General features: G+C 37.8%; 1 protein-coding gene across 5 annotated transcripts in view; it reads right to left on the minus strand.

The window, feature by feature from the left end:
* Positions 1-12,530, minus strand: part of CFAP54 (cilia and flagella associated protein 54) — a 307,349-nt gene that overhangs the window by 238,319 nt on the left and 56,500 nt on the right. For 4 of the 5 annotated variants that reach the window (XM_086712592.1, XM_086712589.1, XM_086712588.1 and 1 more), the window contains exons 16-17: positions 11,758-11,886; positions 11,266-11,392 (exon numbers count right to left, since the gene is read on the minus strand). In XM_086712592.1, coding sequence (XP_086568718.1) covers positions 11,266-11,392; positions 11,758-11,886 — 256 coding nt within the window. The remainder of the gene's footprint in view (positions 1-11,265; positions 11,393-11,757; positions 11,887-12,530) is intronic. The other variant, XM_086712590.1, reaches the window with a different exon arrangement.

Here is a 12,530-nt window from a genome sequence, read left to right on the forward strand (position 1 = left end):
CAGTATTATTAAATGGTCTCTGATAAAAACTCAGAGGATCACTTAGCCTGGAAAGATTTATGGATAATAATTAGAGAATGAACTAGTTACTAACTCTATAAGTAAACAGACCCCACTTTACTACAGAAGATAATATAGCTACTAAGTGAGAATTATAGGCTAGTTTTCTTAAAGAAAACCTGACACATAAATGCCATTCATGTTCTGAAATACATTTGTGGTCCAAATATTTTAAAATCAAAGAATATTCAAAGTTCTTATTCTAAGTAGCCTGATTGAAATATATATATATATGTGATGACACAGAAATATTTTCATTTTATTTGCTTCCCTCTACATCCAGCAGGTCTTTTAAAAAACAGGCTTTGAAACAGTATAAATGTTGAAAATAAAATGTAAGAGGATGAAAACTATAAAGGGATAAAAGAATAATGAAAAGGGAAATTTTATGTAAACAGAATGCAAATACAAGCACGTGGTCCTAAGTATATACCAATGGGAAACATCACCATAGAAAAAATAAAATTAATTCAAGTAAATCTGAACACAGTTCTCTAACATGTGATATATTCTAAAGACAAAATGAACTGCAAAGAAATCCTAAATTTACTTAGCAGTTTTGTTGTTATCGGTGGTATTGGTTTAATAATTCTGAAAACACTTTGTTAATATGGTAAGACAATGCATCATGGCAGCATAAGTCATCCCTTCCCCCCTCCACATGCAATAAGAAAAACTCAGCATCTATTCATGGACAAAAACAGAAGTGCCTGAGAAAGAAGAGCAAAACTGGAGGTATCGAAATTCCTGATTTCAAACTACACTGCAAAGCAATAGTAATTAAAACATGTACGGTACTGGCATAAAAATAGACACACAGACTAATAGAACAGAAACAAATACATGCAAATATGTCCAATTAACACTAGACAATGGAGCAAAGAATATTTGGTAGGGAAAAGACAGTTTCCTTAACAAATGGTGTTAGGAAAACTGGATATCCATATGCAGAAGAAGGAAATTGTACCTTTTACACCACTTACAAAAATTAACTTGAAATGGATTAAAATTTTAAACCTAAAAACTGAAACCATAGAACTCCTAGAAGAAAAAAACACTTCTTGACATTGGTCTTGGCAATGATTTTTTTTTTTTTGATCTGACAGCAAAAGCACAATAACAAAATTAATACATAGGAGTACATCACATGAAAAAGCTCTGCACAGCAAAAGAAATAACCAACAGAATGAAAAGAGAACCTACAAAATGGAAGAAAATATCTACAAATCATATATCTGATAAGGATTAATATCCAAAATATTTAAAGAACTCGTAGTTGCTGGAGGGCGGCCAACATGGCAGAGAAGTAGGGGGAATCCATACTTCCCGTGTCTCTCAAAGAAGTGTAGAAGCCAAAGGACTTTGAACACCAGGGCCTGGGAGGAAAGAGACTGAATCTACTAGGAAGAAAATGGGAAAGCTGGAAAAAAGATAGGTGGGTAACTGCGACTGGGGGAGATTAAAAAAAAAAAAAAAAAGGCCACGTGAGCATGGAGGGGAGGGACCCCCTTCTGTGGAGAGACAAAGGGAAGAGAAAAAGCAGCTAGAAAAGTGCAGGACCGGTCCTATGGGTACTGGAGATAGACCTGGGACTGAGACTGAGAGGGATCCAATCTCTAACTGCAACTTTCTTCGGATGGGTCCCGCCTCTGTTCGCGCACCTGGGGAGGGGGGGAGCCAGGTCTGGGTGTGGTGGTAGGTCAGAGTCTCAGTCCGCAGCTGGAGAAAGTGGTTCCCGCCCTGGAGGGCTGCGCAATAGCACAGAACCTGCCTGCATCCGCCACCCCCGGGCACAGCGGCTGGGCCAGGGGCTCAGTCTGCAGGAGGATACGGCCGCTGAGTCCCTGGAGTGCTGTGGGAAAAGACAAAGCCTGCCTGTGTCCGCCATCCGCCATGGCGGGGTCTCAGGCGGCAAGGGCAGAGACTCAGTCCGTGGTAAGAGAAGGCGGTCCTCCCTGAAGTGCGGCGGCACAAAGCCAGCCGGGACCACATATCACCACATTTAGAAGCACTTCCCCAGCATCAGAGCTCACGGAGCGGGACTTTGAATCCTAGCCAAGTGCAGGGTCAGGGGAGTTGGCGGAGTAAGAAGGACTGCGGCCCCCCCCACCCCCCGTCTGTGTCCGCAGCACAGTGAGGACCACTCAAACTGAGTTCACCAGGTCGGGATCCGTGAAGAGACTGGGGGATCACCATTCTGCCCCTGCCCCCACCACCACCAAGGTGGGGACTCAGGGATCACTTCCGGGGCTCCTAGTGGAGGTGGGTTCCGACCACACCAAACCACGCCCCCTTGCACTGGGTAACTGCCTATCCCCTGGAGCGGCACAGACCCTGAGGATAGCTACCACCAACAAGCAATGCAGCATTGCCTGGATTAACTCTAGGTCAATTCTGGATATATAGATATATTCTTCCCCCTCCCCCATTTCTCCTCCTTATCTCTTCCCTCCCCTAGGCTGGTTACTCTGGTTATTGGTCTGTCTAAACAGACATATTTAATTCGTTGTCTTGATACATGTTCTACACCTCCTTCTTTATACTCCTTTCTCTCTCTGGAATTTTCAAGCCATATAGTTTCTCTGTCTGGGCAACTTTATCCTCATTTCGTTTTCCCCACCTCCTTCTTTATTTTCCTTTTTCCCTCTCTGGATTAAGCCTTTTAGTCTCTCTGCCCAACCAATATTTATTTTTTCTTCCCTCCCCCCCACCCCAGTCATTTCTCTCTTTGTATGTGCTCTTCCATCAGCACCACCTCCACCCTCTTCTTTACTTGTAGTTGGTGTTTTGGGGTTTTTTGTTTTTAGTCTTTAGGGGTTTTTTGTTTGTGTTATTTGTGTGTTTGCGTGTTTTTGTCTCCTGTTTGTCCATCTGTTTCCCTTTACAGGGCTACTCCAATGAACAAATCAAGGCATATCTGGTAGAGGGGCCAAAATATTATTATGAGTAGGGTAATAAAATAACCAAAGTCACAACAACAGAGAGCAAGTAACAAGACCCGAAAAAACACCTCCTGAAGGGCCAGGCCCTGGCCAGTACGTGACCCTCCTTTAATACAGCACGTGCTCGCAGGTGCAGAGCATACAACAAGCTTTTAAAATGCAAAAGGGACAGAAAACTAGCCAAAATGATGAAACGGAAGAATTCTCCTCAAAAGAAATTCCAGGAAGTAGTGACAGCTAACAAATCAATTAAAACCGATTTAAGCAATATAACAGAACAAGAATTTAGAATAATAGTCATAAAACTAATTGCTGGGCTTGAAAAAAGCATAGAAGACAGCAGAGAATCTATTGCTACAGAGATCAAGGGACTAAAAAATAGTCATGATGAATTTAAAAATGCTACAAACAAGGTGCAAAATAAAATGGAGACGGCTACAGCATGGATTGAAGAGGCAGAGGAGAAAATAGGTGAATTAGAAGATAAAATTATGGGAAAAGAGGAAGCTGAGAAAAAGATACAAAATCCAGGAGTATGAGGGGAGAATTAAAGAATGAAATGATGCAATCAAACAGAACAATATCCGTATCATAGGAATTCCAGAAGAACAAGAGAGAGAGAGAAAGGGGCTGAAGGTGTACTTGAACAAATCATAGCTGAGAACTTCCCTGATCTGGGGAAGGAAACAGGCATTGAAATCCAAAAGGCACAGAGAACTCCCTTCAGACTTGAATTGATCTTCTGCACGACATATCATAGTGAAACCGGGAAAATACAAGGATAAAGAGAGAATTCTGAAAGCAGCTAGGGATATCGCTTCTCGGCCTTTTGGCTAAGATCAAGTGTGAAAGCAGCTAGGGATAAACGGGCCTTAACATACAAAGGTAGACACATAAAGCTAGTAGCAAACCTATCTACTGAAACTTGGCAGGCCAGAAAGGAATGGCAGGAAATCTTCAGTGTGAGGAACAGAAAAAATATGCAGCCAAGAATCCTTTACCCAGCAAGTCTGTCATTCAGAATAGGAGAGATAAAGGTTTTCCCAAACAAACAAAAACTGAAGGAATTCATCACCACTAAACCAGCCCTACAAGAGATCCTAATGGAGATTCTGTGAGTGAAATGTTGTAAGGACCACAATGTACCAGAGACACCACTACAAGCATGAAACCTACTGCTATCACAATGACTCTAAACACATATCTTTCAATAATAACACTGAATGTAAATGGACTAAATGCTCCAACCAAAAGACATAGGGTATCAGAATGGATAAAAAAAAAAAAAAAAAAAAAACAAGACCCATCTATTTTCTGTCTACAAGAGACTCATTTTAGACCTGAGCACACCTTCATATTGAAAGTGAGGGGATGGAGAACTATCTATCATGCCACTGAAAGTCAAAAGAAATCTGGAGCAGTCTTACTTATATTAGAACAACTAGACTTTTAATTAAAGGCTGTAACAAGAGATGAAGAAGGACATTATATAATAATTACAGGGTATATCCATCAGGAAGAGCTAACAATTATAAATGTCTATGCACCGAATTTGGCAGCCCCCAAATATATAAAACAATTACTCACAAACATAAGCAACCTTATTGATAAAAATGTGGTAATTGCAGGGGACTTTAATACTCCACTTATAGCAATGGATAGAACATCCAACAGGGAATAAATAAAGAAACAAGGGCCCTGAATGATATACTGGATCAGATGGACTTTAGAACTCTGCTTCCCAAAGTGACAGAATATACTTTTTTCTTGAGTGCACATGGAACATTCTCCAAGATAGATCACATACTGGGCCACAAAACAGGCCCTTAATAAGTATAAAAGAATTGAGATCATACCATGCACACTTTCAGACCACAATGCTATGAAACTTGAAATCAATCACAGGAAAAAGTCTGGAAAACCTCCAAAAGCATGGAGGTTAAAGAACATCCTACTAAAGGATGAATGGGTCAGCCAGGCAATTAGAGAAGAAATTAAAAAATATATGGAAACAAACGAAAATAAAAATACAACAATCCAAACACCTTGAGATGTAGCAAAGGCAGTCCTGAGAGGAAAATACATTGCAGTCCAGGCCTATCTCAAGAAACAAGAAAAATCCCAAATACAAAATCTAACAGCACACCTAAAGGAAACAGAAGCAGAGCAACAAAGACATCCCAAACCCAGCTGAAGAAGAGAAATAATAAAGATCAGAGCAGAAATAAACAATATAGAATCTAAAAAAAAAAAACAAAACAAAACAAAACAGTACAGCAGATCAATGAAACCAAGAGTTGGTTTTTTGAAAAAATAAACAAAATTGATAAATCTCTAGCTAGGCTTCTCAAAAAGAAAAGGGAGAGGACCCAAATAGATAAAATCATGAATGAAAATGGAATTATTACAACCAATCCCTTAGAAATACAAGTGATTAACAGGGAATACTATGAAAAATTATATGCCAACAAACTGGACAACCTAGAAGAAATGGACAAATACCTAAGCACCCACACACTTCCAAAACTCAAACAGGAAGAAATAGAAAATTTGAATAGACTCATAACCAGTGAAGAAATTGAATCAATTATCAAAAATTTCCCAACAAATAAGAGTCTAGGACCAGATGGCTTCCCTGGGGAATTATACCAGACATTTAAAGCAGAGATAATACCTATCCTTCTCAAGCTGTTCCAAAAAATTTCCAGACTCATTCTATGAGCCAGCATTACTTTGATTCCCAAACCAGAGACCCCGCAAAAAAAGAGAACTACAGGCCAATATCCCTGATGAATATGTATGCAAAAATTCCCAACAAGATACAAGCAAGTCAAATTCAATAGCATAAAAAAAGAATTATCCACCATGATCAAGTGGGATTCATTCCTGGGATGCAGGGCTGGTTCAACATTCACAAATCAATCAATGCGATACATCACATTAAGAAAAGAAAAGAAAAGAACCATATGATTCTGTCAATCGATGCAGAAAAAGCATTTGACAAAATTCAGCATTCTTTCTTAATAAACACCCTCGAGAAAGTCGGGATAGAAGGAACATGCTTAAACATCATAAAAGCCATTTATGAAAAGCCCACAGCTAACATCATCCTCAATGGGGAAAAACTGAGAGCTTTCCCCCTGAGATCAGGAATACGACAAGGATGCCCACTCTTACCGCTGTTGTTTAACATAGTGTTGGAAGTTCTAGCATCAACAATCAGACACCAAAATGAAATCAAAGGCATCCAAATTGGCAAAGATGAAGTTAAGCTTTCACTTTTTGCAGATGACATGATACGATACATGGAAAACCTGATAGACTCCACCAAAGGTCTGCTAGAACTGGTACATGAATTCAGCAAAGTCACAGAATACAAAATCAATGTACAGAAATCAGTTGTATTCTTATACACTAATAATGAAGCAACAGAAAGACAAATGAAGAAACTGATCCCATTCACAATTGCACCAAGAATCATAAAATACCTAGGAGTAAACCTAAGCCAAAGATGTAAAAGATCTGTATGTTGAAAAGTATAGAAAGCTTATGAAGGAAATTGAAGAAGATACAAAGAAATGGAAGTTTATTCTTCTGATTGCAAGAATAAATATTGTTAAAATGTCAATACTACCCAAAGCAATCTACACATTCAATGCAATCCCAATCAAAATTGCACCAGCATTCTTCTCAAAGCTAGAACAAGCAATCCTAAAATTCATATGGAACCACAAAAGGCCCTGAATAGCCAAAGTAATTTTGAAGAAGAAAACCAAGGTGGGAGGCATCACAATCCCACACTTTAGCCTCTACTACAAAGCTGTAATCATCAAGACAGCATGGTATTGGCACAAAAACAGACACATGGACCAATGGAATAGAATAGAGACTCCAGTATTGGACCCACAAAAGTATGGCCAACTAATCTTTGACAAAGCAGGAAAGAATATCCAATGGAAAAAAGACAGTCTCTTTAACAAATGATGCTGGGAGAACTGGAAAGAAACTTGCATAAGAATGAAACTAGACCACTTTCTTACACTATTCACAAAGATAAACTCAAAATGGATGAAGGACCTGAATGTGAGACAGGAAACCATCAAAACCCTAGAGGAAAAATCAGAAAAAAACCTCTCTGACCTCAGCCACAGCAATTTCTTACTTGACACATCTCCAAAGGCAAGGGAATTAAAAGCAAAAATGAACTATTAGGACCTCATCAAGATAAAAAGCTTCTGCACTGCAAAGGAAACAACCAACAAAACTAAAAGGCAACCAACAGAATGGGAAACGATATTTGCAAATGACATATCGGACAAAAGACTAGTATCCAAAATCTATAAAGACCTCCCCAAACTCCACACCCAAAAAACAAATTAATCCAGTGAATAAATGGGCAGAAGACATAGACACTTTTCTAAAGAAGACATCCGGATGGCCAACAGGCACATGAAAAGATGCTCAATGTTACTCCTCATCAGGGAAATACAAATCAAAACCACACTGAGATACCACCTCACGCCAGTCAGAGTGGCTAAAATGAACAAATCAGCAGACTATAGATGCTGGAGAGGATGTGGAGAAACGGAAACCCTCTTGCACTATTGGTGGGAATGCAAACTGGTGTAGCCGCTCTGGAAAACAGTGTGGAGGTTCCTCAAAAAGTTAAAAATAGATCTACCCTATGATCCAGTAATAGCATTGCTAGGAATTTACCCAAGGGATACGGGGGTGCTGATGCATAGGGGCACTAGTACCCCAAGGTTTATAGCAGCACTTTCAACAATAGCCAAATTATGGAAAGAGCCTAAATGTCCATCAACCGACAAATGGATAAAGAAGATGTGGTTAAATATACAATGGAATACTACTTGGCAATGAGAAAGAATGAAATCTGGCCATTTGCAGCAACGTGGATGGAACTGGAGAGTGTTATGCTAAGTGAAATAAGTCAGGCAGAGAAAGACAGATACCATATATTTTCCCTCTTATGTGGATCCTGAGAAACTCAACAGAAGACCAGGGGGGAGGGGATGGGGGGAAAAAAGTTACAGAGAGGGTAGGAGGCAAACCATAAGAGCCTCTTAAAAACTGAGAATAGGGGCGCCTGGGTGGCGCAGTCGGTTAAGCGTCCGACTTCAGCCAGGTCACGATCTCGCGGTCCGTGAGTTCGAGCCCCGCGTCGGGCTCTGGGCTGATGGCTCGGAGCCTGGAGCCTGTTTCCGATTCTGTGTCTCCCTCTGTCTCTGCTCCTCCCCTGTTCATGCTCTGTCTCTGTCTGTCCCATAAATAAATAAAAACGTTGAAAAAAAAAAATTAAAAAAAAAAAAAAAACTGAGAATAAACTGAGGGTTGATAGAGGGTGGGGGGAGGGGAAAGTAGGTGATGGGCATTGAGGAGAGCACCTGTTGGGATGAGCACTGTGTGTTGTATGGAAACCAATTTGACAATAAATTTCATATAAAAAAAAAGAACTCCTACAATTCAATAGCGAAAAAAACAAATAATCCAATTAAAAATGGACAGACGATCTGAATAGACATTTTTCCAAAGAATACATACAAATGGCCAACAGGTACATGAAAAGATGCTCAACATCACTAATTATCAGAAAAATGCAAATAAAAACCACAATGAGTTATCATTTCACATCTGCTAGAACAGCTATCAAAAAAGACAAGAGATAACAAATGTTGGCGAGGATGTAGAACAAAGGAAACCCTTGTACAATGTTGGTGGGAATGTAGGTTTATTCAGGCACTGTGGAAAATACTATGGAGGCTCATCCAAAAAATTAAAAATAGAACTACCATACAATCCAGATATCCCACTTCCGGGTGTATCTCCAAAGGAGATGAAAACAAGATCTCGTAGAGATATCTGTACTCCCATGTGCACTGCAGCATTATTCACAATTGCCAAGATATGGAAATAACCTAAAGGGTCTGTCAATGGATGAGTGGATAAAGAATATGTGGTATAAAAAATACCACCACTATATATATACACCATGGAATATTATTCAATCATGAGAAGAAAAGAAATCCTACCATTTGCAACCAGACAAATGGACTCTGAGGGCATAACACTACTGAAATAAATCAGACAAATGCTGTATGATATCACTTATATGTGGAATCTAAAAAAGCTTAATTCATAGAAACAGAGTGGTGGCTACCAGGGGCTGGAGGGGGACTGGGAGGAGATGGAGAGATGTTGGTCAAAGGCTATGAACTTTCAGTTATAAGATAAATAAGTTCTAGGGATCTAATGTATAGCATGATGATTATAGTTAATAATACTGTAGTATATACTTGAAAGTTGCTAAGAAAGTAAATCTTAAGTGTTCATACCACAAAAAAGAAATGATAATTATGTGACATGATGGAGGCATTAGCTAATGCTACGATGGTAATCACTTCGCAATATATTAGTGTATCAAATCAAAACAGTCGTACATATATTAGTGTATCAAATCAAAACAGTCGTACAACTTATACTTACACAATGTTATCTGTCAATTATATCTTACTGACCTGGGGGAAAATGTTTGTACTCAAAAATTAATTAATTAACTAGCACTTGATTAAATTTATTTAGTTGTATATATGATGTGACATCTGAATGCTTTATTTTTTTAAGTTTTTATTTAAATTCCAGTTAGTTAATGTACAGTGTAATATTAGCTTCAGGTATTCAAATTAGTCATTCAACACTTACATACAACACCCGGTGCTCATCACAAGTGCACTCCTTAATCCCCATCACCTATTTAACCCATCCTTACCCACCTCCCCTCTGGTAACCATCAGTTTGTTCTCTATAGTTAAGAGTCTGTTCCTTGGTTGGCCTTTTCTCCCCACTATGATTGTTTGTTTTGTTTCTTAAATGCCACATATGAGTGAAATCATACGGTATTTGTCTTTTTCTGATTTGTTTTGCTTAGCATAATGCTCTCTAGCTCCATCCACATCATTACAAATCACAAAATTTCATTCTTTTTTATGGCTGACTAATATTCCAGTGTGTGTGTGTGTGTGTGTGTGTGTGTGTGTGTGTGTGTGTGTGTGTGACATCATTATCCATTTACCAGTCGATGGACACTTGGGCTCTTTCCATGATTTGGCTACTGTTGATAAAGCTGCTATAAACATTGGGGTGTATGTATCCCTTCAAATTAGAATGCTTTAGACAGAAATCAGAGGGTATATTAGGCAGCAACACTTGATTCTATTCTATAATTAGTAATTTATACTGTAGTAGTAGTTAAATGAATATTTGGCTATATAATCATGCCAAGAGTAACTTACCTTTATCAGAATTTAACCTCAGTTTTTAGACATAATGATGTTAAATCTTATTTTGAAACTCAAACGTGTTATCTATATGCACACTGGTATTATTATTGACATCTTTTTAAAAAATGTTTTGACTCCTTTACCTAACAATAAGACCAAAAGAAGTTAGATCCAAGTCCTGTGTGTTCTGAAGTTGCTGTCAGAGATGTCTTTCTAAGGTCTTCAGTAGCTTCCAGGGTAAATATAAACCCCCCAGCCGTTTAGATGTAACTGGAGTCTACCTTGGCAGGCTTGTCTATGTCATTTTCCCACATGTGCTCTTTATTCCAGCCATAAGAGAATTCCAGCAATTCCTAACTGCACGATATTACTGTTTGGTTTCCAGCTTGCTAAAGGCTATTTTCTCTCTCCAAATGACTGCTTTCTTTTCACTCTTCATCATAAAGATATTTACTAGCCTTCTGGTCAACTATCACCTCTTCTAGGAAGCCATCCCTGACTCTTGTCTATTATAGATTCTCCTCTTCTGTGTACCTATAACAAACATTCTGAGCCCACTTCTGTTACATTTATTAATCTAAACTGTTACAATTGGCTTATGTATCTAGAAGCTCAAAATTAGAGGTTGTATCTTATTTATACAAAATATAATATGGTTCCTGGATCTAAGTAGGCACTCAATAATTATATTTGGTTGATTTAATTAAAAAAATCAATAATTTACTATAATTCAAACAAAATTAATTTAATTTTTTAGAAGTTTACTAAAGGATTTGCTATGCAGGGTATAAAGCAATAATGAAAGGTATCTATTGATATTAATCAGGGAAAAGAAAAGAAAATAATGAAATTTATCTGGAAAACACTCTGTCAACAAGAGAATAACTAACAAATTAAGTTGATTCTATACTTGAACTTATCTTAAAATTGATGCAGGACAAATTATTTGCTTTGATGACGACTACCTTGCAATTGGTCAAGAAGCACAACAGCTATTCGGTGTTGGGCTTGAATTAGTTCAAGATGTAAATCCATCATGAAACTATTCGGTGTGACTGGTTTGCAGATGTCTCCATCTGTATCCTGGGTATACTTTGGTAGAATTGAAGTAAAAATAAAAAAGAAATGCAATTATCAAAACATACTAAAAATAGCTCTATCCTATTATCACTCAAGTTATTATTTTACTCAAAGCTATTAAATTCTGCTCACTTTTCAACCCTTAGCAATCTGGTTTGCATGCTAATAAACCTGCTTTTCAAGTTCACCAGTGGCCTCTTTGATAACAAATTTAAAGACTCCTCACTCTTCTTGATTTCTTCTGGGAAGGGGGGAATAGATTTCTGGCCTGTGAGAGTGAAGCCACCACAAATCATGCTTTACTCACCTACTTGCAAGGCCAGCCCTCTGCCAAGCTAAGTAGCACTTAAATCTAATGTAAGAGTTTCCCTGTTTACCTTGGCATAGCAATGGTCAATCACTGATGATCCATTTGGCAAAGTACTTAATTTGCAATTCAAATTTATCCCACCAATTGCTTTGTCAAGAAGTTCATAAGCCAAAAATAACTGTTCCACGGGTTTTTTCTAAATTTTATAAACAAGACAGAAAAATAACACTTAAAGGAAAATCATATATGACATTTCCAAACTTCTTTTAATAATAACTCGAACCAAATAACAAATTTAAATAGTCTATCCAATATCAACCATGTTGTATTTTTTACTAAATGTATTTGTCTTCAGTTAAATGTGGAGTACTACTGATAAAAGTGAAATAATAAATACACTTCATAATCTTTCCAAATATAAAATAAACTTTTCACAAACATATATATATCTTCCTTTCATAGTTTCAAAATTCTGATTGTACCAAATTTATCGGTAAATGTTTAAAATATAACTTACATAATTGTCATCTCACACACTTCATTTTGGAAGTTATTATTTTTTTTAAATCTCAGAGCTGGAAATTTAGACTTAGAGGCCATCAAATCCAATGGCAAATATCATGATTTTCAAAAACTAGGTACCTTTTCATTATAATTACTCTCACAGAGGGACAAATATAAAGAAAAATATAAAGAGCATCCAGCTTTATTCATACTTTCAAATTTTCCATATTACTCTAGAAAATTTTTAGAAAATAACGTAAATGCATACATGCAGATAACTGAAATCCTCCATACAAGTGTCCACAACGACTATGCTTCTCTGCTCCTAAAGGAAGC

The sequence above is a fragment of the Puma concolor genome, chromosome B4, assembly GCF_028749965.1.
Source record: "Puma concolor isolate L17-30 chromosome B4, mPumCon1.1.hap2, whole genome shotgun sequence".
Classification (NCBI taxonomy): Eukaryota; Metazoa; Chordata; class Mammalia; order Carnivora; family Felidae; genus Puma; species Puma concolor.